Below are 27,873 nucleotides of genomic sequence, written 5' to 3'. Positions count from 1 at the left end.
TTTCTGAGGCGGACTGAGACTGGGCTGAGGCTGCCTCCTTGGGGCGCTGTGAGCACAACCAACACACTACTACCTGCACTGAGACTCTAAACAGCACTGCATTCCCACCGCAGGTGTCCAGTGTGTTCAGTGCCAAGAGCTGGATGATCCAGGGGGATGTCACTAGAACATTCCACAGGTATCATCCACTCCCAACACCCACCTCAGTCTTTCACTTTTTGATTATTTTGTTCATAGTTTAGCAAAGCGAAAGGACTTCATAGATCTTTGGCTTTTCCTGATTTTGTCTGAATCCACTAGGGCTGGACAGCTCCCTAACGGGGACAGCTGGATAAAGCACCTGGGGCTGTTCCAGCACTGGCCACTGCAGGTTTCACTCTAACACCGAAGCTGTGCTCCTAGCATGGACTTCACAGTGCTGTCATTTCTTGATACTTTAGGGTTCAGACTCCCTGGAGACATTTCCAGGTATGAATATAACTACTTTCTGCTGCACTGATAACATATTTTATTATAACAGGTAGAAGATGTATGACTCTATCCATATGCAGATACTTTGTCATTAGTCAGATGAATCGTTCCTGCAGGTGCCCGCGAGAGGCTGGGGCCACTGACATCTTTATTGAGGATTATATAGTCCTGTGTCTCATGAAGCTAAAAATAGCTCTCTCAGTTGACAAATTTCAAAAGACTCAGATTTTTTGCATAAGGAAAACTAGTGCCTATTAAATCTCTTGAGTTTGCTTAGTGTGACTCTTTGCTTTGAATATGCTTTTATTGCTGTGATTTTTGGTCAGTAAAGCTCGAGTAGAGACCAATTTCCCCGTTGGTTCAGCTTCCTGATTTTCTGTGCAAAATGTGATTGATTTTTTTGCAACAGACCAGGAAAAGACATCCATGTTATCTCCCTAAACATCCTTGCTGGGAAATGGTTTTTACTGTTAGCTCAAGAATCAAATCCTTCTGACCTCTTACCTAGCTATCCTGGAGTGTCAATGTCAGCAGCCTAAAGATCAAAAAAATTAGTTCTGAATATTGTAGAGTAATTAAGAGTTTCTATGAATTAATCAATAGTACTTCAGGGTTTGATTCCTTGCAACTATTTGGCCCAGCTGGCTCAGACACATAGCAGCAGCATTTTAGGATGTCAATGGGCTTTGCCTTATGTCCTCCTGGGAGCTCAAAGCCTTGGAAGAATCCCAACTTCTAACCCTCAGAGGATCAGCCAAGGAAAGGGGCTTTCAAACTTGTGGCAGATGTGGAGGGCCTGTCGACTCTGCAGAGACATCATCTGGTGGCCTCCCTCAGAACAGGTTCACACCCTACAAACGCCACCCACTCTGGACCTTCACTGCCCCTGAGGGCAGCAGATATCCCAGGGGCCTGGGTGTCCACCGACTGGGGTGCTGTGGCGCCAGCCCCCAGACACAACCCTCCCTTTCCCTGTGGTACTCTGAACTTCAAGTTCACGCTGCAATCCCACTGCCTGGATCTGACCTGGGCTCTGCGGGCCGCCTGTGTCGACGTCAGCCAGGGATCCCATCTCTCTGACCCTCACAATCACTGCTTACAAAAGGCAGGTAAAAACCCATGACTGACAATGCTTTTCCACAATTCCCAATGCCAAAATCTCTGAAAAGTGATTTTTCATCACCTGTCTGGCAGCAAAGTATGACCTGATCTGACCCATTGGCTGCAGAACCGACCAGAACCACCAGGAGGATCATTAGCATATTCACTCCACCCACACATCACAGCAGCATAATTAGAACGATTGGTTATGAAGTGTGGCCCTAAGGGCCTCTAGGGGCATTATGTAATATACAGAATATGCCCCACATGGCCCATCTACAACCTGAAAAGTGTTCATTCCCAACACCCTTCCCTATCTCCAATTCTTCTTTACATAAAGAATTATGGACTTGGGCACTTACATAAATGCTCTCTGTGGGGCTCAAATAGGTTTCTCCTTGTCACTTAATACAGTGTCTGGTTCATAGTGACTGGTCTCAAAATATTAACGCAATGTTGTGATTATTTTTATTTAAAGTGACATATTCATCTTACAGATGGATCTCAAGTTAGTGACTGCCGTCTGTGACCTCAGTGACCTGACTCAGGTCAGGCATCAGACTGTCCCTGATGCTGGGACTATTGGCTCCACAGAGGTTGGGGCTCTCTTAGTCCTCATTATAACCTCAGAGCTCCTCATTAATCTAACACAGAGTGGTTGCTCAGCAAAGATAATTGAATGACTGGATTACCAGATGGCTGACTAAACAGAAAGAATGTACAATAATAGATAGTGAGCTCTTATAATTAAATATAGCTAATAATGGGAAGTACATTCCTAAAATCTGCCTAGAAGCATCAGGTTTCTCCTGAGAATAAACAGAGACCAAAGCCCCTTGGGCTGAGTTGTCTGGGACTCCCCTAGTGGATGGGTTATGGTAGGAATGGTTATTAATAGGCTTATATAAGCCTATGAATACACCCATACGACAATGATGGTCTGGGTGTGGATTTTATGGCCAATTTGAAAAGGTGGACAGAGACTGGGCTTGGATATGCAGAGAGTCAGCCCCTCCCATCCAGACATGACAGACATAGACAGTAAAGTCCAAATTTATCATAGACTTAAATCACAGAATACTAATTTTTGCCACTTAGGGTTCTGGGAAGCTTGAAACATGCCTCTAGAGATAGGGGTAGAACATTACGCCCCCTTATAATTTTGTCATTACAGCAGCCTGGAGATCTGAGGCTGGCTGCCATGAATCTGCATTATAAATATAAACAATATGTTCGAATACCCAAACTCAAACATCTATATTTAGTATCTGTATAGTATCAAGATACCAAGGACACTGGTTCGTAAGGCTTAGCATCCACCAGAATCACCTGAAGGGCCTGTTAAACTACAGAGCGCCGAGTCCCACTCAAAGAGGTTCTAATCCTACAGATCAAGGAGAGGCTTGGGACTCTGTATTTTTCTCAAGTCTGCATGTGATGCAGTTCTGGGGACCCCACTTGAGAACCACTATTCCAGATGTCAAACACTGACTGAGCATTTACACTTACTGAAACATAAGGTCCTTGGGATCCAGGGGTTTCTCTGGTCTGCTTTTTTTTTTTTTTTTTTTTTGGAACAACAGCGGAAACATCATTTGGCCAACAGCAGAAAATATCAGGAATCCATTAGAAAGCAGTTAAAAGGAAGAACTTACCTCCACACCTTTTTTCTTCTACACTACTGGACCTTGCCACGGATACTTCTGGAAAAACAAAAAACCATCACAATGTATAAAGGGCACTGGGAAGAAAGATCACATTAGTGATCCCTTTACATCTAATGATGTTGAGTTTTGTGTGAGTCAAGCTCCCAAAAACCTTATTTTTAAAAAATTATATTTGTTTCTTTGTTTTGTTTAACCAACCTGAGCTGTATTTGGTCAAGATCATCTTGACTGGGAAGGGATCAGTTTCATCACCACAGATAGAAAATGCAATGGTCCCTGGAGCTAAAACCAGGGCAGTAGCTTGAAAACAAGGCCAGAAGATGTGCTGATTTTCTGTGACAATAGTACTGACAAACTTTGGAACCCCACAGTGTTTGCCTGAGGTATTTCTGCCTCAGATCTTTTGTTGCATCAAAGCCACTGTTGTCACTTTCCCTGCAGAGGGGGCCAATCCACTAGAGAGAACTCCAGGGAAATGGCCAGGACAAATAAAGTCCCTATTCAGAGCCCATTCATGCTCTGCCATGCCACATATGAGACGCCAATGTGAACAGAAACCCACCCAAACAGTAAATCACAATTTCAGAAGGCAAGGAACATTATCCTCTCCCATACTGAGTTTTCATTAGATAAGAATTAAAACATGTCTATGATTATAAAGGGAAACAACAACAATAAACATTGCAGTTTTATATCATACATGATTAAGTCCCCTATAGACCTGAGGCTACTTTTCTCTAAAACATGATCTCTTCCATAAATGGAGGAAAATACATTATAACTTAATATTGCTTTGTAAGAGGTTGATCTCTGCTTTGATTCATGTCTCAGTCCTAACCCACACAGTGGGCACATGTGAAATATTGTGTTAGTATATACACCAGACCTACGGTAGACCTACAGGTGACTACCTACCACCAATAACTAAACATCAATTTCACATGGAAAAGCCAGTGGTAAGAGGGCCGGTCACCTTTTCTCCAAGATAAGAACAACGGTGATTAAACGCATTAAAATTGCATAATGAGAATGGTCCTCCTTCTCTTGTACAAACATAAGCACACAAGCATTGCCAAAACATTTGACTTAATAATTAAAACAACCAAACACACCACTTTCATTTTTTGAGCAAAATCTTCTGCATGTGTTGCAGTCAATAAATTGTAGAAGACAACACTGTGCTTAAAAAATACGTCTATAATTTTTTTCAAAAAAATCTTAAAACTCATAGCCTAAATGCAGGTCTACACCTGCAGTTATCTAGAAATCTACAGTTGAATCACCCTGAAACGACAAGTTGATTGGATCATCTGTTTCACCAAGAGGGATCTCAAAGAACAGTTAAAACTCAATTCAATGGCTCATTTTGTCTTTGAATGTAGGCAGTGATTTTGCTCACATTTTGCCCTTACCTGGGATGAAATTGGAATCAAAAACACATGGCCGGCTCTCCGTGGTGTTTCCGGAACACTGGCTGCCCACGGGGAACAGAAGGATGCATTGGCGGGCGCGGACCTGGACTCCGGACACATCACACTCAGACCAGTCTGACCACTCCGACCACATCTCTGCAGCGATCAAACGTGGGGAAAGAGGGAACAAGGCCCACTGAGATCAGACAACTTGAAAGCAGTGTCAAGTTAAAGTTACGTATATGAATTTAAGTCCTCATATTAGGTTTAATGGATCTGTATGCAAATAAGATGTCCTCCTATCTTAAAAGTCCAGTAGATAAAATACACACAAGCATGAATAAAAGAATTGGTATATAGTTGACCTGAAATAATGTGCTTAAAATACACTTGCTAAAACCACATTATTTTCATGCTATAAAATAATTGGATTAGACACTCAAGCTAATCACTGATGTCCAGCTGTGCACAGACCACAAGTGGTGGGGAACAGAAATCATCCATAGAGACACAGTTTCCACCCGGGTAAAAATGCTCCTCTGCAAAGGGCAGCCCTCAAATGCTCCCCCGAGAAACTCCCCCAGGCCTTGCTCTCAAGCGAAAGAAACAGCAGGCGTTCCCGAGAAAGCCCTGTTGCTGTTTTCGTGAGAAGCCCAATGCTGCAAGTGTTCTCTTTGCCATAAAAACCATTCTGCAGAGTCAATATGCCCTGGCCAGGCTATACTTGAAGTAGAGTTCATCTTATCCAATGTTTACTGTCACGGAAGCTCATAAAAATCAATGTACAAGTCTTGGGTTAAGGCCAAAAGTTGAGCAATAGCAGGTCACGTCACTCTGAAGTGGAAGATTTGCCAGGATTGGTTAAATTCACCCAGGCCTACAGATGTGTGACAGAGAAACACTCATATTTGAAGTAAGGAGATTACAAAAATGAACTCAGTATTATGAAATATTAATCAGCATAAAAATATTTTTCTATGCAGTTTTCTTTTTGCCCCCTCTATTTATTATTTTTTAAAGATTTTATTTATTTAATTTTAGAAAGGGGAAGGGAGGGGGAAAGGGAGAGAAACATCAAAGTGTGGTTTCCTCTCGTGTGCTCTCCACTGGGACTTGGCCTGCAACCCAGACATGTGCCCTAGACTGGGAATTGAACTGGCGACCTTGGTTCGCAGGCCAGCACTCAATCCACTGAGCCACACCAGCCAGGGCTGCCCTCTCTTTTTAAATGCAAGATGTCAGCATTGTCTTTGCAGTTCAGAGGAAATTTGGAAATCAAATTTGTGCCTTGATACAATGGGAAGAAAGATCCACGTAAAGGATACAATTTTCCCTTAAAAATCTGTCAAGTGCTATTTTCCGAATGATGGGAACATTTGATGGGCACTTTTTAATATAAATGGAACCTTCTAGAAATATCTGCAGGAGTGTATTAAAAAAAAGTAAAAGTGTTTCAATGTCAAAGTTAGGTCTCATTTCCACGCCAAGTGATCCCCACATGTCAGAAAACTGAGCTAATTTCTGGCTGAGGAGGTTGTGGTATCTGGTCCAGTGGGCCCCTGAGTCCGCCAGCCTCAGTGCTCAAACTCCACCCCCACAGCCCTGAGGCCCATCCTGTGAAACAACTTTACAAGGTATCTCCATGCCCCCTGCTGATTTTCAACAACAGAATCTCAGATTTCATTATCAGAGTAAATATTTTATAAAGGCTATGTTATAACCAGCTTCTGCTACTAGTTCTGAAACTATGGCATGACGAGAGCCATTTTATTGTAGAACACATGTTCGGAAGTCACTTCAAGGGTGACAGTGCGAGGTTGCTGGGTTCCCTTCTTACAGTACCTGTGATGTGACATGATCAATTTCACCATCTCTAAATCAAGGAGAGAGGCAAGTTTGTCCCAGCGTCCCTCTGCTTACCTGGGCAGGGCTGGGTGTTGCAGAGAGCCTCTTCCGTGTGCAGCCCCAGGCAGATGTCACCGCCGTAGGCCGGGGCTGGGTTTGTGCACGAGCGGGTCCTCATGTAGTGTCCACCGCCACATGTCGCCGAGCATTTTGACCAGGGGGACCAGCAAGACCACACGCCATCCACTGGGAAGGGACACAAAGTCACATTGCTTCTGAAACGCAGAATCTGATCAATCTGATGAGGGTACAGATAGCATGTGTATGGCAGGAGCACATCCGAGAAGTCACTGACCACTCACAGCAGGGTATCTGGGGTCTTCCGCTGGTGAGGGCACCTATTTTGCATATTCCTCCCATTCTCAGTCCCTCTTCTTTGTTCCTTCAGGATCTATCTCTAAACATAACATGTAAGCATGAGGACGACAGAGCGGTGCAGTGTATGCAACACAAAACCCCCATCCTTGGGAAGGACCGTCGACCACATTCTGCTGTGATTAATGTGAAGCTTGCTCTGGCTTTTGCTAACTGAACAACCGAGTTGGCTAGGGGAGACTTACAGCCAAGGACAGGTAGTTCATGTCATAGCTTTCCTTACTAATTGAGTTACAATTTGCTCCAGGACAAGGGGATAAAGAAAAGGTAACAGGTCCTGTGAGGAAGGATTGTGGAGATACTCTGTAAATGCAGGCACCAAACAACCAAACTAAGTCCACACCACACAGATGCGATGGTGTGTTTACGTGATAGACTAAAGAGAGGACCTGCTCCCTGCAGTCAGACTTCAGGTTGGAAAGGAAGGTGAGTTTTGTAACTCGAACATTCAGCAGAACTGGTTCCTGATGAACGGGGGCCTATCCCTGACCCTGAGCAGGTCTCCCGTTTTCTCCAGGCTGGGCCCCTGATACCCGCAGACAGGTCTCCTAGCAGAGCGCTGGGTGAGCGGACCCACCTGGATCTCCGTGCTCCCTCTTGTGTTGGCTACATTGTTAAACTGAGACCTCACGCCAGCTTCTGTCTGACAGTGTCATATATGATCTGCCCTTTGTCTAACTCCTTGCTGACCCTCTCTCTTGCCAGTCAGACCTGCCCTGTTTTACTGAGTCCCAGAGCAAAGCCAGGACTTTGTCAAGATGTCATTAGACTCCAATTAGCAAAAATCAGTCAACCACAGCAAGCCACATAAAAAAGGTGATGAGAGACACTCTTTTACCCTATGTAAATAGTATCATGTTTTATTTGCTCTGTATTCTAAAATAAAATAAAACAGAAACAACAAGGAAAGGGGATTCCCCAATTGTTAAAGACACAGGGCAATTTTTCCTAGAATGTAAAGAATTTAATACATCTTTATGGAGTAATATGTCTCTTTAGACATAGACACAGGTCAAAAAAAAGTATTTTTGAGATACATGAGCAGCAAAATTATGTCTGTTGGTGATATTTTAATTTGCAAAGAGTAAAAATAGAACAAAGAAACATTTGACATGTAACTGAGAATTTTGTGATTTTATAGTTTATCCAGACTTGCAGACTTCACCATTTTCCCCAAAAGGCAATAAGCAGGTCAGAAAGTAAGAGGGGATGAATCAGGTATCTGACATGGGTTGTAATAACAGGAAAAAAAAAAAAAAGGCAGGCATAGACTAGCCTAGAACTTTACAGTTTTCAAACACTCACTGCCATGTCTATTTTCACTAGGGGATAGTTGCTGGCAGTTTTTCTCTATCTGTAACCCAAGTTGAAGCTTGAAGTGGGTTTGCATGCACACTCCAAACTAGGGAACAGATGAGTCGCAGTGCCTTAGGGGAGCAGCCGCATGGAGTTCAGGTGTTTGAATGTACACAAGGCAGTCTGGGGCTTAGGACTGTCTAATGCCTCATCTAGTTTGGAGTTGGAACCAGACTTAGAAGCAATGATGTGACCTAAAGATCCTGGGCTTTTCTGTTGCATAATGAACCTGCAGATCAATGGCCAGTAGGTATGTGAAAAGATGTTCAACATCATTAATAGGCAAGGAAATGCAAATCAAAACCACAAGGAGACATCGCTGCATACTTGTTAGGATGGCTATTATAAAAAAAAAAACCACAACAAAAAATGATAACAGTAGAAGATAGTGTTGGTAAGGGTGTGGAGAAATTGGAACCCTTGTACCCTATTGGCGCAAATGTAAAATGCAGGTGCATTGAATAACAGTATGGTGGTCCCTAAAAAAAATTAAAATTAAAATTAAAAAATTAAAAAAACTGCCATATATAATCCAGAAATTCCCTTCCTAGGCATATATCCAAAAGTATTGAAGTCAGGATCTCAGAAAGATATCTGCACATCCATATTCATTGTAGCATTCTTCACAATAGCGAAAATGTGGAAACAACATAAAATCCATTGACAGATGAATGGGTAAATAAATTGTAGTATCTACGTATAATGGGGTAGTCCATTAAAGCAAAGGAAGTCCTGTCATTTTCCACAACTTGGATGAATCTGGAGGACATTATGCGAGTGAAATAAGTCAAAGAAAGACAAATACCGCATGGTTCCATTTACATATGAAATATAAAAATGTCAAACTGATAGAAGCAGAGAGTAGAATGGTGGCCATCAGGGGCTGGGTGGGGGGTAGGTGGAATGAGATGCTGTTCACAGGTATGACGTCCTAGGCATGCAGCATGAGTCTGCTGTGAAAGCTGTGCCTGGAGTTAACAACACTGGATGTTAATGCACTGATTCATGTATGTCCGCCCCCCTGTTAGATTCTCACTCTGTTCTTTCTCACTCAAACTTACTGACCTACTGCTTTCATAAAAAAGACAAAATGAACTACGTTATTTGAATTTGAATATTACTTAGTAAAAAGAACCACCTGTATTATCTACCTTGGTCACCCAAGGGCTGGAATCCTTAGTTCTGAACCAAACATGGACTGAGGAAAAGGAGTGAAGGAGAAACACCCAGCTATTTGTCACTGTTGCAGGTACATTATGGAGGTGAAGGTACTACATGGATCAACCCACAAGAAGTTGAGAAAGGGTCATTTCAACATGGGCTCAACTTTCATACCTTGTTGTTGTTTATCATACACATTGGAACTGGAGATCAAATTTAAAAGACATTTTACATTCTCTTAGTGTCCTTGGATTTATTTTCAAACTTAATCATAATGAGGAAACTTGTTTTTAAATAAAATACAGTGCCCATTTGTGTGTGTGTATATGCGCGCATAGGTACTATGCACCCAACAGGCTTAGAGTAAAATCACAGGGAGTACAGTATCTGAAATAAGGTAAAAACAGCCCTATAACTGGACCTCCTCATGGCTGAGCAGCTCTGCATCTAGAGCCCTGAGAGCTTCTGATCCCTCCTTCATGCATTACATGTTATCACTTATTTAGGAATTTTCCAGGAACATTGACATTTGCCCAACTCAGCCCCTCAAACCCACCCATGCCCAAGTGGAAAGTAAAAAGCGGCCACTCTGACTATTTTTACAACCCTCTATGGACTCTTGGCTTTCATAAAGAAAATGAGGACAGGGCTATTTCCAGACATTAAGGTTATATACACATGATACTGTCCTGACCATCAAATCAACTAAAATAAAAACAGCCCCCAGATCATACTGACGGCTGTCTCTGAGATGGGCCCTGAGCCTGCACTCAAGGACAGGGCAGCGTCAGGCATCCGGGGGAGCCTGCGTCTTCTACTGAGGGCAACCAGGGCTCGTGTCTGGAACCTGGGAAGGCGAGAGTCCATGGGGGGATTCCAACACTCCCATGCCACCCTCCCTGCTCAGTTTACAGCCTGAGCGGGAATCTCTGACACGCCCCAGGGCACCCGCCTCGCCCCAGGGAGGAATCCTCCACTCTCAGCACTGGGGCGGTGGGAAAACACCAGCTCTGTGACCTTTCCCAGCCCCTCAGCTGCACTTGGCTGGGAAAGCTGGATGGTCGGAGGGGAGAGTCGCTAGAGACTGGAGAAATCCTGGCAGAGACAGCCTGGAAAAAGCAGGGCAGCTGCAGGAGCAGGAACACACTGAGAGCCTCCGCTACAAAGCTGGGAATTATGTATTTGCAGTTTAATGTACATATTTATACACCCATCCATTCATCACCCACCCACTCATCATCCATCATTCACTCATCCATCCATCCATTATCCATCTGTCCATCCATCCACTCATCCAACCATCCATCTTTTCATCCCTCACCCATCCATCTATCCATCCATCATCCATTCTTCCATCATCTGTCCACCTGTCTGTCAATCATTTTTCTATCATCCATCAATCCATTTACCCAACCAACAAATGGTTACTCAGCACTGCTACAAGCCAGTTTCTTGCTGAAAGAACTCAGCAAGTTGCTTGTACATACTGAAGAGATACTTTCAAGTTTCTGTGCCTCTAAAAATACTGTTCCTGGAGTTTGGAATGACCTTCAACCTAATTTCTGATCCTTGTTTGTTTGTCTAATTCTTCTCTCTCTCCTTCTCAAGACTCAGGTCAGGGGCAGCCTGCTTGGGGTAGCTGATTCCAGCTCAGTGGGTCCTTGGCTGACATAACCTCTGCATCTTCTCACCTCCCCAGTAGCCGGTGACCATCCGGGTTGGCATTATTCGCAGGATGCCTCCTCACCAAATGCCAGGCTCCTTCTGACCTGGACCGTATCACTGTGTCTTTCTTTATCCTGTGAATAGGGCACAGTAGGCTACGCACACGCATTTGCTGGTAAATTGAATGAAAGGCGAGAGATCAAGTAACTGCCTGACTGCCTGCTTTCCCTTCATCCAGCAGTTACTGGTAGGTATTCGTAGTGTGTGTGCAGCCCCCATGGCGGGGGCCAAGGCACTGCCAGGAGTGAGCGACACCCTTGCAGCAGCCCCCGCCCGCTGGACCTTTCACTCGGGCCCATGTCAGGGCAGCACAGGCAGCTGCAGGCCAGCACCGGGGTGGCCTGAGGCGCTGGGTGGAAGGGCCTCTGACGGTGCGAAGGTCAGGTGGAAGGGAGGGAGGAGGGCAACAGGGCCCCCGCCCCCAGAGCTGTGGCAGGAGGAGTGCAGACCAGACAGAGGAGCCTGTGGGGCCGAGTCAGCAGGCAGCGCCCTCGTCAGGGAGACAGAGGCTCCTGGGGGCTTTTTTTTAGCTCATTTTATTAACTTTCTGCCAGCTTGGGAATTCCATGGAAAGAAAAGTTAGGACTCAGGAGGAAGACCCAGAAACGGCGCCCCTGTCAGCCTCCAGGAGAGAAGGGTATGTGTGTTTGGAGACCCAGCTGGGGAGAAAGCTCCTGCTGCCTGAGGGCATGAGGAGCTGGCTGGCAGGCCCCTGGTGAGACATTCTTGATACCTGTAACCCTGGAGTAGGAATCTGTGGTGAACAGAGGTCAGCTCCAACAGAGCTGGGCCCATCAGAGTCTGGGAGTGGGTGGCCTCCACTTCCAAGGACAGGACCCCTCCCTCCTGACCATGGCAGTAGGGCTGACTTCCCCACTGGGCACCGTGCCTGGGACCCATGGTCCTCACAGGCGTTCATGAGTGTGTTTCAGTGTCTTTAAATTGGGAGAAATAAAAAGAATATAATGCTGCCTAGATTATACCTGTTTGTATACCACTTATAAGCAGTTGGAAGACATAATCTGTGATTTACATATTTGTACGTGCTGAGGGCATATACAGGCACACCTCATTTTATTGTGCTTTGCTTTACAGGGCTTACAAATTTAAGGCAGGACCCTCCCATAGCAAGATTACAACTTGCTGAAGGCTCAGATGATGGTTAGCACATTTGAGCAATGATTTTTTTAAATTAAAGTATGTACAATTTTTTTTAATGATATAACCCTATTGCTCACTTAGGACACTACAGGATAATGTAAACATAACTTTTATATGCACTGAGATACCAAAAAAAATTCATGTGACCTGATTTATTGCTTTATTTGCTTTACTGCAGTGGTTTAGAACTGAACCCTTAATATCTCCAAAACATGCCTTTCTTTCTTTCTCTCATATACACACATACACACACACACATATTAAAGCCAGAGAACCTGGTTGAGCCTCCCTAGGTCAGAAGGTCTTCCAAGGTGCTTGATTTTTCAGTCTTTTCCAGATACCTCAATCCACTCACCTGGGCAGGGCAAAATGTTGCATTCCTGGTATTCTAGGGACGGGCCCAGGCAGGGCATGCCTCCGTACTTGGGCTCAGGGTTGTTGCAAACGCGCTTCCGGTTCCGAATGCCCCTGCTACAGTCGCGGCTGCACTGTGACCACGACGTCCAGGCTGACCAAGCCCCATTGACGGTGTGGGCAGAGTATCTCCCAGCACGCAGGAAATCTCCGGAAAGGCCTGCCAAGGAAGAGGCTAAAGTGTTAGTTCTCAAAGTAACCAGAGTCTGAACTAACTTTCAAAACTACACCCTCAAATTCAGTTGAACACATTTTTACACTTCAAAACCCAAAATAAAAAAAGAAGCAGTTGAGTGATAACCTTCTATAACAAGTGTCTTTCTCTGTGGCTACTGTTAAATAAGGTTGCAAATAAGAATTTACTTTTTGAACGTGACCAAGTCTTCACACAGGTTATAGGCCTTATATTTGTAGTTCACTTTTTTTTCTGAGAAACTTTTTACAAAAAAACCCACAACTTTCTCACTTCCCTTGGAAATTCTTCAATAACCTGGCCTTGTACTCAAAATTGGGGACATGGTCTGCAAAAACTGAGGATGATTCGGACATTTTTTAAAAACTAGTCCTTCACCTGCTCACCTTTGCAAAGTGAAGTAAGGCCGGCGAAAGGTGTGGAGTTCATGCTTCTGACTCACAGGCCGTGGAGACACGTGCCTGCTCCAGAACCCAGCAGTGGGACTGAGCTCATGGCCTGGCACCCAGCACACCCTTGAATGATGCTGTCATGTGGCAAATGCTCCCGTGAAGTTCAGGGCACACTTACTAGTAAGACATGGCTTCCCAGCAACAAGTGTAGATGTAGAAGGAGCAGTAGCGGGGGCTGGAGGTTTGGGGTAGAGACAGACCCTGAATACTGACTGTGCATCAGGAGTGCTCAGAGCATTTTGCACTTAAGTCACTGAATTAGCCACAGTCAAAATTCCTGTTCATTTGAAGAAAAATGAGCCACTCATAATATTAAAAAACATTCAGTAATTGTCTCCAGTGGAGGTAGAGTGACACAGGTTTTAACGAACATAAGTCTCAAAGTAATGAACCAGTTCTATCCACTGGGAAATAAGTTTGTTGTTCATTTCAAAACTGGCCTAGAAACCTAGGCAGGAGGCTCTTTAGAGAAAATGGATTAGAAATGTCTTTCTCTGATGGACCAGTTCTTTGTGGTTAATCAGTAAAGAACAGCTATTCACAATTAAGCTGCATCTTGTGTGGTTAGAGGCAAGTAAGTCCAATTTTGTATTTTCAATATATTGATACCAAAAACGTGTGGATAGTCTTCAGAACTTGAAGTCATTAAGACACAAGAAAGATGAAGTTTTTTTTTAAGCCATGCCCATGATATACTTTTGTAGAAAATACAGAATATATTTTATTATAGTGTATTAATATCTTCCTTAGTTTATGTTACTAACATTTAAAAACAATGAATTAGCTTTGGTTTTATATTTAACTGAAAATGGAAGAAATACAAAATCTATTTCTAGAAAAGAGAATAAAGTTAATGTACAGAGAAACATTGTTATGCATTTTCTATTTGTTTTTACTTTGATGTCATAAAAAATTAAGATAGTTCACAGTGAGCTCTGAAATAAGGAAATAGTGTTTTTTTTTTAAAAAAATTGTAGACTTATTCACACAAAATTATTCACTAAAGCAGACTTCTCCCACCTCCCCTCTCCCAAGAAACATTGAATTAGCTTGTTAGTTGCTAAATGACATTAAACAGGATGTTTTGAGGTGAGGAGAGAGTTAATGTCGTTAACTTAGTGGACAGTTAATGTCAGCAAAATCAATATGACCAGGAGCGGCCACTGCTGGCCCCTGTTGGTGCTCCTAGCACCCAGGCTGGCCGCGCTAAGCTGCTGTGGCTGTTCGGCTCCCAGAAGGAGGCGTGGGCTTCTGTGGCATGTGTGCAGCGGCTGGCCCTGCTCACAGACACTCTGTTTAAGAGCTCCCCCCACTTGCAGTTCGGGAGGAGATTTATGGCACCTCCATGAATTTACTCCACCTGCATCGGCCCAGTGTCATGACTTACCAGCTCGGTGGTTCCTCTAGGCCCAGTCCCGTGTCTAAAGCTCCTTCTCTAAAAATGGCATTAATGGTGACTGTGCTTTCTCTATCACACCCATGATGGGAGAATAAGGTAGAATTATAAACACAGAAGTGCTGAGAAATGTTGGGAGGTGGTCTGGTGCAAGATATTACTATTACTGCTGTGAAGACCCATATGTGAGCACTTGTTTCTTGTTAGAATTGGCCAGATTGTGTTACATTAGATGAGAGTGACAGAGGAGAGGAAGAAGGATGCAGAAATGCCCAGGCAGAGGGTGGACTTTCTGGTCTACCTAGAGCTTATTCCGTGCTGTTAATATGTCACTAAAGGGATTTATACAAATGCAAGGAGCAAAGTAATTTCAAAGACTATTGAATACTTCTCACATGCTGTACCCTGAAAAATCCTTTTATATATACAAACACAGAGATGCAACTCTTTTTTCTTTGTCCAGTTTTAAGATAAAAGAAAAGTTTATTGCAAATTTCAGTGCCAAAAGAACTACAGAAGGTCATACTAACCCTTCCATAATATTTTCTGATACTAAATAAATCCTCCTCAAACTACTGTGGACCTGCTATAAATACTGTGTTATTTTCGGGGTTGAATTCACAGGACCATCTCAATATGTAACTACCAGTACATTTTTTATAGTAAGAGTGTTTCCTACAAATTTGCACAAAACCAGTTCTGCTCTAAACGGGTCATTGTTAAAAGTCATCCAAAGGACTGCCCCCCCACCCGCCCGGTCCCCCGCTCCTCTGTGAACTTAAGAGAAGATCACATGCCAGTCCATGGAAGTGGGTCAGTCCCCACGGCATCTCCACTCACCATCTGTGGAACAGCCACTGGTTCCGTCGCTGGAGCAGTACCGCATTTCAATTCTCTGTCTTCCCACTTCCAGCAAATTTGGGTCAGGCAGGCGGGCTTTGCATGTGTATCTAAATCGCTGCTCATAGTGGCCTCCATTGTCAGAGATGTTCACAGGCGTCCAGGGTGTCCACGGCGTGGTCTTCTTCAGCTCAGGGCATGAGTTGGTATTACAAGGCTGGTACTCCTGGAAGAGAAAAGGCATGGCGTGTGCTCATCATGCAGCATAAATAGAGTCAGGGATTTGTTCCTTTAGTGAAAGACAGGTCTCTCTGAAACTTCAGTTATGAAGACACCCATCAACTACTCTACGAAGTTTAAAACACACTTTTGTTAAATCGGGTATTTAGGAGAAGGTGCAGTGCTCAAGTAAACTCCGAAAAGCTCTGCACAATTTCTTTTGCATCAACAATGAAAATGAGAAAATAAACTTAATTATAGGCAAATAAAAATAATGATTTCCATGAAAATCATCTTCCTTTAACATAATAAGTAACCAAAATGCTGATTATTCTGATGCTAACTTTAGCTGTCTTCTTTTACAGATTAAAGTGAAAATGATGGAACCATTACTTGTTTTTTGGACCACAGTATGTTCAGTTTGTGATTAATGAATGTTTTAAGATTTGTAATCACAGGTTCAAAGTATTAGACTGGTAGGTATCCAAATGACAACACAGTATATAATAACTTTCAGTCGATAAGAAGTTTCCACAAGATTTCCCTGGTTAATATCTCGGTGACATTTGTCAGTTCCTCCTCCCTTTCCTTACTACCAGGTATCTCCCTGAACACAGGTTGGGAGGGACCTGGGTGCTGAAAAGAAAGATTTGAAGATCCGGCAAATGGGGCACAGTGTGTGTTGGGGGGGTAGAATCTAAGGCTAAGAAGATCCATCAGAAGCACTAAAATATTTATTTGGCAATAATTTTAAACACGATGCCTCCAGAAAGAGGGCCAAATCTAAGGGTTACTGGGTTTGTGTTAGGATAGAGCACAACATCACGATTCCTCCATTTGACAACAAAGTATGTTTCATTGGAAGGAAAGCCCACAACCCGTAACATACTCAGTTATGGCCATAGTTCTACAATGATTTTTATCAATGTAAAACATAACATAAAAATAAGAGTTAAGTAGCTCTCTAAGCTGTATCATCAAAAAGAGAACTGTTCCATTTTCCCCCCATCAATTGTTAGGTAAACATTTTGATATCTATCCCACACCATAATGATGAGAATTTTCCATCAGGCATTGTCCATTCCCTGTGCACTATGAAAAACGACAATTTAACTCTTAACTTCCTACTCCACCCTATGTGCCTTCAACACTGATGCAGCCTTCCCATCTCTGGTCATCGTAATACGGTTAAGCTCCACTTTTGGTTATGTCAAAATCCAGTGTTCGCACTTAGCCCGAGGCGAGCACTTTCCACGTACATGAGGTGTGGTCAAGCACGACTGATTTCTGTTTCTTGTCCAGTTCCCTTCCAATCCAAGTCAAGGGCTCATTTGTTTTAGGGGGTGGTTGTTTAGTTTCTATGAGCATGTCATTAATTAACTTCATCAGGTATTCAGTAAAAGTTGTTTCTGGTTTGAAAAAAAAAGATATCCCTTTAATGTTTTATTAGTGAATTTTCAGTAACAGAGCAAGTAGCCATGTGTGTCCACACCACCAGGTTTACCTGGAAGTGTATTAAAATCAAGGTTTTGTCACTATTCTGATTATTTTAACAAGGTTTCTTTACTCACAATCCATCTGTTCTATTATTTTTACATGAGACAATACCCCGGAGCGATCCATGTTGGCGACACCATAGGCTTTTAACAGAAAGTATGAGAAGTGACCATCGTTGCTCCCCGACGCCAGGTCCTCCCGCCCGGCCTTCCCTGGCCCACAGGTGCTGCTCGTCTTCCATCTGGAAGACAGATGACGGCATTTTCCTCTGTTTATAGCATCTTTTATTATGGCATCTTTTGGATGCTGCCTCCTGAATGAAAAAATAGCCCCAATTCAGGCCATAAACCCAATCATGTGAGGAACTAGAGAGAACACACGTGAGCTCTCTCATTTTCACTTGGAATAGAAGCCACGTGACAGGAATGCCATAAACACCCCGTCTGGGGTCCCCCAGGCCTGCGGTGTGGCAGCACTGCCATCTCCAGATTGAAAATGCCATATGCCACTGTCCTGCCCTTCGTGACTCTGTGCCAGCCTGGCTGGGCCAGCGCCCAGGGCTCCCTGCTGCACTGGACTAAAAGCATTTGCTGTTTGAGGGCCCCTGCTTAAAAAAATCCAAGTATTAATAAGTTCAACGCTGCCTGTAAGATCGTATCATCTCACATCTTTATGAACAAATATAGAAGATACATCAATAGTTCTTACCTTCCTTGTACTAATAATTTCATTGTTTCTATGGAGAAGAAATTTTGTGTGTGTAATATATGAGTGACAGATATACTTTAACGGTGGCTCATGTGCCTGAGCTGGCCTCTGCGTGCTGGTGACATGGCCAGCAGGGAAGAGGGCACGCATACCAGAGGGAGGCACAGCTCAAGGACGAAGAAATTTGATTCAGGCTCATTAGACCTAAACCTCTGATAACGAAATCTGTTCTTTTGTTCATTAGCTCCTCATAGCACAGATGCTAACATGAGACAAAGGACTTTCTCTTTTCAACTGCTTTTTGAGGTTTTGTATGATGCATTTACTTAAAATCAGATTTTGAAATGCTGAGAAATGATATGACCAATCTGTTTTATGTTAATGACTAAAATTATGAAGCAATTCAAGTCAGTGGTGAGTAATGATATGACTTAACACTTACCTGTTTGCTACAATTTACCTCTGAACTGTTGCTATAAGTCCTCATATTTGAATGGAACTTGAACAGCATTACATTTAATGTTACAGAAAGAAGTTATTTTAAAAGTAGTTTCAGGAGCTAATTACTATTACTTGCCCCATAGGATTCTTAATATTCTGGTGGCAAATATTAAGTAAAAACAGTTACTGATGTTAATCCCACTTCTGTGTGTGTGTATACATATATGTGTATATGTAGATGAAATCAGGATCTCAGAGAGAGATATGCATTCCTATATCATGTCAGCATTGCTCACAATGGATAAGATATGGAAATAACCTAAGTGTGCAACAATGAATGAAAAGATAAAAAAGATGTGGCGTATGTAATGTATAAGGTCTCATACAAATGATGTCCCCCTTTATTACAAAAATTTTTATTACAAAATCATAAGCATGTAATTCTGTAACATAACAATATAATGCTGAAGCATACCATATGACATTTTAGGTGAAATGTTTAAATTAAAACTATAAATTATTATCTCCATATTATTACCCCCCTACCAACTATACTCAAGCAGGCGTTACTTCTGCCCAATCCAGTATATATGCAGTTTAATTGAAATATATATACACAATGAAATATTATTCAGTAATGAGAAAAAAGGAAATCCTGCCATTTGCGACAACTTGGAACAGACCTTGAGAGCGTTGTGCTAAGTGAAGTAAGTCAGAAAGAAAAAAACAAATCCTGTATGACATCACTTGTATGTGGAACATAAAAAAGATAAACACCTGAAACTAACATAATATTGTATGCCAAATAAAGTTTTAAAAAAGAAGACAGACTCAGAGAAACAGAAAGTAGGGTGGTGGGTATGAACTTCCAGTTATAAGATTAACAAGTTTGGGGACTGTAAGTACAGAATGGTGTTTGTAGCTCATATAACTGTATCATACACTACATTTAAATGCTGCTAAGAGACTAAATCTTAAATGTTGTCACCCCAAAAAGAAATGGTAACTATGTGATGAACAGGAGGTATTAGCTAATACTATGGTGGTAATAACTGGGCAATTTGTTAAATGTTATCAGATCAGCACATGATATACCTTAAACTTAAACAATGTTATATGCCAATTATATCTCAATAAAGCTGAATTAAAGTTTTAAAAACTGAAACTAATGCAAGGACAAAAAAAATAGTCAAAGAAAACAAATTTAAAAAGTGGTTACCACAGAAATTTCAAACAATTCTCCAAGTATGTTCCCCGCGTAGCTTATGTCTCAGTCAACAGTGATAAGGCCATCCACTTAAAATTTTAATCCAGAAACCTGGGAGGCACTCTGCTAATTCTCCTTCTGGGTCAAGTCCTATAGATAGGGGTTCTTGTGTTCCCTCTTTCTTCCCCACTGTCTTATTTTTAATTCCTGCCACATTCACCGCAGGCCTGTTTTCCATAGTTGAAGCCTGTATTTTACTGAAGTTTAATTGTCTAGTTAGAGATTGCCTTGATTTATAGACTGCAAGTTTGTCAAGAGCAAGAACTTTGTCATATTTATTTCACACTACCAATCTTAAGTACAGTAACACTTATTTTTGTGAATGAATGGGTAAATCATGTTGATCAATTCACAAATAAGCTTATTAAAGGGGAATTTGCATAAATTTGATAAACAAATTTCAGTGGTTAGTTGGGGACCCCGGTTTTGCTTTTTATTTTTCCTTTGAAAAAAATAAATCAAGACATGGTGGTGTTAGCATCAAGATATAAAAATTAAGCAGAGGAATGGAATGGAAAGTTCAGAAACAGACCTGCACATATATGGTTTATTCATTTTAGATAAAGGTGCAAAGACAATACAGTGAAGGAAGTAGAGTCTTTTCAGCAAATGGTGCAGGAACAACTGAATGGCCATATGCGATAATTCTAATCAATAACTTGCTTCATCAATGATAATACACTCAAATGGATCATACACCAATATCTAATACCATAAACCTTCCAGAAGAAAACAGGAGGACCTTAGGTCAAGCAAACATTTTCTAGATATGAGGCCAAAAGCATCACTCATAAAAGAAAGGAATAGAAATAAGTTGAATTAATCAAAATCAGGAAGGTCTGCTGTTTGAGAGTCACTGTTAAGCAAATCAAATCAAGCAACGCACTGGGAAAGAATGTTTGCAAATCATGTATCTAATAAAAGACTCATTCGTTATGTTTGAAAAATTAAAACTATTAACTTTCAAGTGTTATGAATAAACATTTCATCAAAGGAGATATACAGATGGCAAAAAAAATGTTAATACTCAAGATAATTTTTTAGAAAAAAATAAATTAAAACCACAAGTAAATCACCACATACCTATTACATATTAAAATGGCTAAAACAAAACAAAAACTTGACAACAGAAAATGCTGGTGAGCTTGCAAGTAACGGGAACTCTTCCTCATGTCCTGCTGGTAGGGATGTATTGTAAAATTGCACAATCCCTTTGAAAACTACTTGACATTTTCTTAGAAACTTATAAACACACATCATATGAACAAGGCAGTTCCCTCCAGATATTTATCCAAGAGAAAAGAAAGCATGCCCATACAAATATATACATGTACATGAATATTCATAACAGCGTTATTTGTAATAGCCAAAACCTGGGGAAAAAAATCCTATGCCTATCCATAGTTGAATATCTAAATAATTTATCTTATATCCAAATAATAGAATACTACTCAGCAATAAAAGAGATGAACTGCTGATATGTACAATAGCACAGAAAAATCTGAAACTAATTATGCAGAGAGGAAGAATCCAACAGAAAGAGAAAGAACACGTATACAATTATGGAAAATGAAAGCTAACGGAAGGTCAGAAAGCAGGTCAGTGTCTCCATGGATAGGACACAGATGTTTACAAGGGACAGGTCACAAAATGCAATGAGGAAACTTTTGGGTTGGTGACATGTCCGTTTTCTTGATTGCCAATGGTTTCCTGGAAAAACACATTGGTCAAAACTAATCAAATTTTATACTTAAACGTGTTCAGTTTATTAGATGCCAATCATACTGCAGTAAAGTTATTAAAATTACATGGTCACAGAAAGGTAAGTCTTTTGAATAGGCAGTGGTTACCTTGCTGATTTACAAATGATATTCAGAACAGTTGTATTTACATATACCTGCACACATTAAAATTTCAGTGTTTTATGGCATTCATGTTTGAGTATTTGGGACTTACTATAATTACCAAGTATTTATAGATAAATGTTTCATGAACACAAAATGTGCATCAAGTCCAGTTTTACTTTTCATCACATAGACCTGAAAATGTTATTTCCTATTACAAAATTAGCCAGTGTAGCAACTATAAGTTATTGTTTCTGTATACGTGTATCAACTGCATTCTTTTAGAATCTTATTTCTCTTACAATCAGTTTCTTCAGCTGCACTGCATTTTCATGTTGGTACAGGTGTTTGAACACAAAGGAGTTTTAATCGCCTTCCATGGGATTTGGAGAAGCTCGTGAGTCTCAGGAGGGTTTGGTGTGAGAACTCAGCCCCAAGGGCAACCTCTTAGTCACTGTCTAACCCTCTGCAAACCTTGGAACACTTGGAACATATCTTAGTCCATTCCAGGCTGTAACAAAATTCCACAAACTGGGTGGCATATAAACAATAGGAATGTATTTCCCACAGGTCTGGATACTGAAAGTCCAAAATCATGGTGCCAGTGCGGTCAAGAGAAGGTCATCTTCTGGGTCTCAGATCTCTCCTGTGTCCTCACCTGGTGGAAGGGGAAAGGGAGCTCCGCAGGGCCTCTTTAACAAGGGCACTGATCCCGCTCATGAAGGCTCCATCTGCAAGGCCTAACACCTGCAGAACCCATCCCATTGGGCATTCAGTTTTCGATGTATACATTTTGAATGTACACATTTCGATGTATATATTCAGGCTACAACAAAACACATCCCAACAAATGCCAAATGAGAGGTTAGACAAGATGATCTCAAGACACTAAAAGCATTTTGGGATCCACAATCTTGGTTTTGATTTTGTCTGCTGATTCAAGGTAAATATTGAGTGTGTACATTTGAATCTGGTTCACAGAAGGCGAAAGACTTGATACTCAAAATGCTAGAAGACCAACAATCTACCTTTGCTACTCTAAACAGAAGCTGATGATTTAGAGATTTTAAAGAATATCTTTAATTCTTTAAATAATTTAAATAAAGAAAAAAATAATTTCTTTCCATTACAATTACTAATCATAAAAACTCAATGAAGTACAACAGAAATATTTTTAAATGTAAGGCAATTTTATAAGGCAATAAGTGAGGATTTCTGAGAAGAAAATTCCACTGTTGTGTGCAGTGACTGCATTTCATCAGATTTTCTCTGGGAGGCCTCTGTTCTCTCTTTGCCACTCTCATGAACCCTAACTATGCCACTTGTTTGCACCAGGGCCTCCCAGCCTGTGAGCTTCTAGAGGGTACAGCTGGGTGTTGATGCAACTCCCCTCCCCAGGCACTAGTGCTGGTTCCAAAGGTGGGACGGATTGTGCTGAACACCTCAGGGGCTTTCAAATGGGTGCATTTACTTTCAGCAAGCAATCGGCCTGCAATCTTTTAACTGCAGAGAAGCAAGTAAGTGTTCCTTCAGCTTTCATACTAAGAAAAGACATGTGTGCATGCACGTTACATATGTGTGTCTGTATATACAAAATGAAGCTAGCCCTCTTCCTTGAATGTTATTCCTTTCTCTAACACTGTAGAAAGCCCAAGAGAATTAGAATAGTGTTGTTGCTGAAAATCTTTATTAGAGAGGCTATAATTTGTGGGTACTCTATACGCTGAAATCGCAAATAAGAAGATCCATTTTATTTATTTTATTCTCTCATTACAATGCCTTTAAATCTTTAGTAGCTGAGAGTAAACATTAAGAATTCAGACACTTTTTATTTATTTTTTCTGACAAACAGCTTACAATGAGAGGAGAAAATACTTTCAGTTAGAAGTAAGAATCTATCATTGGGCAAAACGCTCCCTTCTCATACCAAAGATTCAAATGGGTGACCGCGAGCAAAGGAGTCCACCCTTTACTCCCACTCCTCCATTTATAAGGGAAAATATTTAATGGTAATATACTTCCTTCAGAAGAATATAATAATTTGTACATACTTTAAAGAATTCTAATGAGGAATTTGGAAGAACCAGAGTAAATAACATAAACCAAACTGAGGTTGTGTCATTATAAATTAAAGCTTTGGCAGGAAAACTCATAGGGCATTACTTTTAAATTAAACATAGGGGTCTAAGCTGTCTTAGATTCTTGTAAGTACAAAAGAAGCAACAAACAGTTATCTGTTTTCTTGGTAGAAATGATGTGTGAGTGTGTGTGTGTATAAAAAAAAAATTCACCACACACATACAATTGTAAGAAAAACATGAGTTAAAAAAAGAAATAAGAACTACTCCCTATAATCATAGTATTTGGATGTTATGGTTATAATCACACAGTCACACTTGTGTGGGCTAAAGTGATTTAATTTCTTGGCAAGAAAATGTAAACCCAAGTTAGAATAATATAGTGGTATAGACAATTCAATCATCAAGACACAGGCTAAAATCATACTTCTGTGGCCTCAGAAAACCCGAATTGAAAAAACCAAATGTATTTCATTAAAAGCAATTATTTAGCAGCATAGACAACTGTTAGTGAATGTTTTATAAACGCCTAGTGATTAGGCTACATTTGATTAAGTAAATGTTTATTTTATATATAAATTAATTTCTAAAGCAATTTAAGTTTTGAGGTTTTGAGAAATAAACTATGAATAAACGCAAGTCAGGTGGTGTTGATGAACATGTGCAACTTGTTTTTCCCTGCCTTTGACTGCAAAAAATTTAAATGTCATTTTCCTCTCCTAGATCATGTGGATGTCTTTTTGTATTTATGCTTTTTGCACCCAAGGGGACTTAGGGCAAAACAGGGTTGTAGTATCTTCTTCTATTTGCTTTCCAATTGGTAAAATTTCCGAAGATATCTTACAAAGATCCAGATTTCTCAGTTTTCTTTGCATTTCCTCAGGCATGCAGGACTGGGTGTCTTTGGGTCTCACAGTCTAGTAGTTCTACTTGGAGTCTTGTGAGCAGTTGGTCTACTCTCCTTCAGTCACCTGAAGCCTGATTCCTTCATTACGGTACAACAACGATCTTAAGGACATGCTGACAATGTGCATCTACAGTGAGCAAAATTCTAAGATGCTCACAAGGGTTCTACCGCCTGGGTGCAACACCCTGTGCAGTCCCTTCTCTGTGGGTGGGGGTGGGCCCTGGGAAGGTGATGGGATAATGGCTCTCTTGATTAGGTTCTGTAACCTAAGAACTTGTAGTGGATAAGAGATTCTCCAGCTGGCTTTGGAAGAAGTTAGCTGCCACATCCTGAGAAAGCCCTGTGGCTGGGGCCTGAGGGCAACCTCCAGGAGCTCACATGATCTCCAGCTTAAAGCCAGACAGAAAACAGGGACCTCAGTCCCAAAATTGCCAAGCACTAAATTCTGCAAACCACCAGGGAGCTTGAAAGAGAACCCGGGGCTTCAGAAAAGTTTGCAACTTTGGTCGATGCCTTCATGTCAGCCTATGAGAAACTGAGCAGAGGAACCAGTTACACTGGGCCCAGACTTCTCGCCCATGGAACTGTGAGATGATAAAAGCATTGTTTTAAGACACTAAATTTATGCTAATTTGTTGCATAACACGAGAGTATTAATGCACACCTATGTAAATATATACATCTATATTTTTGTGTATTTAAAAATAAATCAGTTCTATGATCCTGCTTTTTGTCCAATCCTCCAAGGATTCAATTTATTGGATGATTCAAATGAAGTTTAAATTTTATATCTCCTTCCTCCTTTTCCTTAGTCTGGTCTCCCAGTGTCAAGGAATTTTCTTTCACCAGAAGCTCATTACCTTCCTGCTATGATATTCCTCCAATTTTCTCATGAAAAAAATCTTGGTTGAAGTTTTTTGTTTTGTTTTGTTTTGTTTTTTTTGGTAAAAAAATTTACCACTACTTGCTAGTAATAATTCATAGGAAATTCAAGGTATTGATGAGAGTCTCACAGGTTATCTGGTAAGTTGACTTTTGTTGTTAGAATTTATGTTTTATTAAAGGTGCCTGGTCCCATGCAGATTTTTTTTTTTTTAGTTCAACTTTGCAGAACTGTGCAAAATATACATGTGTTGACCAGTAATTTTAATTTCAATTTTACTGATCCCATTAAGGCTGTAGATTTCAGTCCACTATGTTTAAGTTAAGTATGTTGGGTAAATATCTTTTAATTTAAAGGCATAAACAGAATGGAAATGGTGTTCTGAATAGGAAAGCTCCATAAAAGAGCTTTTCCTAAAGTGTCTATCTGGGTAGCGCATGGTTGCTACAGGGAAAAGTGTCTGTTCTCAGGAAGGAGCCCTGGGTTCAACAAAGTTAAATGGGTTTCTTTAAAGCAAGAGAGAGCTGAGCTCATCTTGAGCCCTTTTCTCAGACCTTCTTGAAGAAACAGAACTGAGTAACGGAGCAGACCGCACATTAGTAAATGCTGTCGGGGACGATGCTACCTGGAATCAAATAAGTTCCCCAAAAGTGAAAGCAATTTTGTTGTCTGACTGATTTTACAATCAACTTTGCTGATTCAAAGCTGAAAATAAGGGTGTATTTCTGTAGTTTCTAGACTGTGTGGAAGATGCCCGTCTTCTCCCAAACCTAACTAGGACTTGAAAGACTGAGGATGGAGTGTTATGTTCATGAAATCCTTAGTCCCTGTCAGATGTTCTATGTCCCTGGCCCACTGACATGTCCATGTCCATGTTGTAATGAGGAAACCATCTGAAATATGCCCCTTCTGCAAGGCTGGTGGTGGCGACTTTCCAGGGCGTAGATGGTGCACAGGCTGCTGGCACTTCATTAGTCTTGTCTCTAAAGTGTTTTCACCTTTGAGTTTATTCATAAGTTTCTACTGTGAAACTCTCAGATCACTGCCAAGTTTGTGGCCTTGTGGGAAAACGAAGACATCCCACCAGGTCTGACCAGGGGGTCTACTCCTTTCATGTCTATGACCTAGTCCCTCAAATTTCTAATTGGTAAAATGACTATAGAGAGAATCACATCATGATGATTTGAGAATGTTAAACCAGATAATGTATTTATAGTGATTATCAGAAAACTTGGTATCTGGAGCACTGTTGTTCTGCACAGAGGTGTGGAAACAAAGGCGGGATACAGAACGGAAAAATACTATGAGTTCTCCAAAGTTGGTCACTAGCAATTCTCTCCCTCAAAATTCAGATGGTCATAAGAACCCATAATTATCCTAGCAGGGTTAAACACAGGGAGATGAATTTATTTAACTGGAATAAGTATCCAAGATTCCATGTATATCATTTCACTCCCTCTGTTATGTGATCATCTTGTGGAAAATTATCTTCTAAATTTGCTCTTATCTCAGTTTACTTGAAGATGATTTTTTATCAATTTATATTCCTTAAATAATCTAAAATCCCAATAGCATGTATGATGTATTTGGAACATTCACTGCTAAAGCCAAAGTCCTTATGACATTTCATTTCACCAGTAGGGAAATATTTGGAACTCTTGGGTGTTTTCTTGGCTCTCTAAGCTGGGAACCCATCATTTAATGGATCTGGGAAATGAAAAACATGTGTGTTTTATCAACATCTTTCAGAAGGAATTGGACTTTTTGCTCTACTTTTGGACAATTTACTGTGGGAAATTATGTTCCTCTTAAAAAATCTTTAAACAACTTCCTTTTTATAATTTAAAGTGTTTAATTAGATTCCTATTACCTCATGAATGTTTCCTGTCAGAACTTATGGGTATTGACCTAAATATATTAATTTAAATATTTATATTTTTGAAATTAAAGTCAAAGTAATATTGCCCAAATGACATTTTCAATTAACAACAGTAATGAAAATGGAAGTATCATGTTATCCATCCATTCACTCAATCATTTATCCATGTTTCAATAATCACTGTTGGAGCATCTATACCTCTCCAGAGGATCCTAGATATTAATGATGAAAATAAGCAGATGGAGTTCAAGGCAGACATGAAAGTACCATCAGCCCAACACCAGCTATGTGTAATGGGAATTAAGATGAGGGAGAGACTTGACCTTCCATAACAGGACACTGTGGTCAATTCCCTGAGTCATTCCCCTGGGATTCTCTGCCTGAATGACCAGTTTCACCCCAAGTTTCACTGTCTTCCTCAACACCAGCCCTGAAGGTGGGAAGCAACCGCTTGGGCAATAGCTGCCCAAGTAACTAATTCTGACAAAAATGATCCATGCCCTAATAGTATAATGTCACTG

General features: G+C 41.0%; 1 protein-coding gene across 2 annotated transcripts in view; it reads right to left on the bottom strand.

The window, feature by feature from the left end:
* The window catches only part of SEMA5A (semaphorin 5A), a 452,903-nt gene that overhangs the window by 30,699 nt on the left and 394,331 nt on the right, over nt 1–27,873 (bottom strand). For both annotated transcript variants that reach the window (XM_054578336.1, XM_054578335.1), the window contains exons 17-21: nt 15,630–15,855; nt 12,690–12,908; nt 6,572–6,742; nt 4,652–4,807; nt 3,228–3,275 (exon numbers count right to left, since the gene is read on the bottom strand). In XM_054578336.1, coding sequence (XP_054434311.1) covers nt 3,228–3,275; nt 4,652–4,807; nt 6,572–6,742; nt 12,690–12,908; nt 15,630–15,855 — 820 coding nt within the window. The remainder of the gene's footprint in view (nt 1–3,227; nt 3,276–4,651; nt 4,808–6,571; nt 6,743–12,689; nt 12,909–15,629; nt 15,856–27,873) is intronic.

This window comes from Pteronotus mesoamericanus, unplaced genomic scaffold (genome assembly GCF_021234165.1).
Source record: "Pteronotus mesoamericanus isolate MK-2021 breed Mesoamerican mustached bat unplaced genomic scaffold, CSHL_Meso_final contig_50, whole genome shotgun sequence".
In the NCBI taxonomy this organism is placed as follows: domain Eukaryota; kingdom Metazoa; phylum Chordata; class Mammalia; order Chiroptera; family Mormoopidae; genus Pteronotus; species Pteronotus mesoamericanus.
This window is presented reverse-complemented; position numbering and strand designations above follow the sequence as displayed.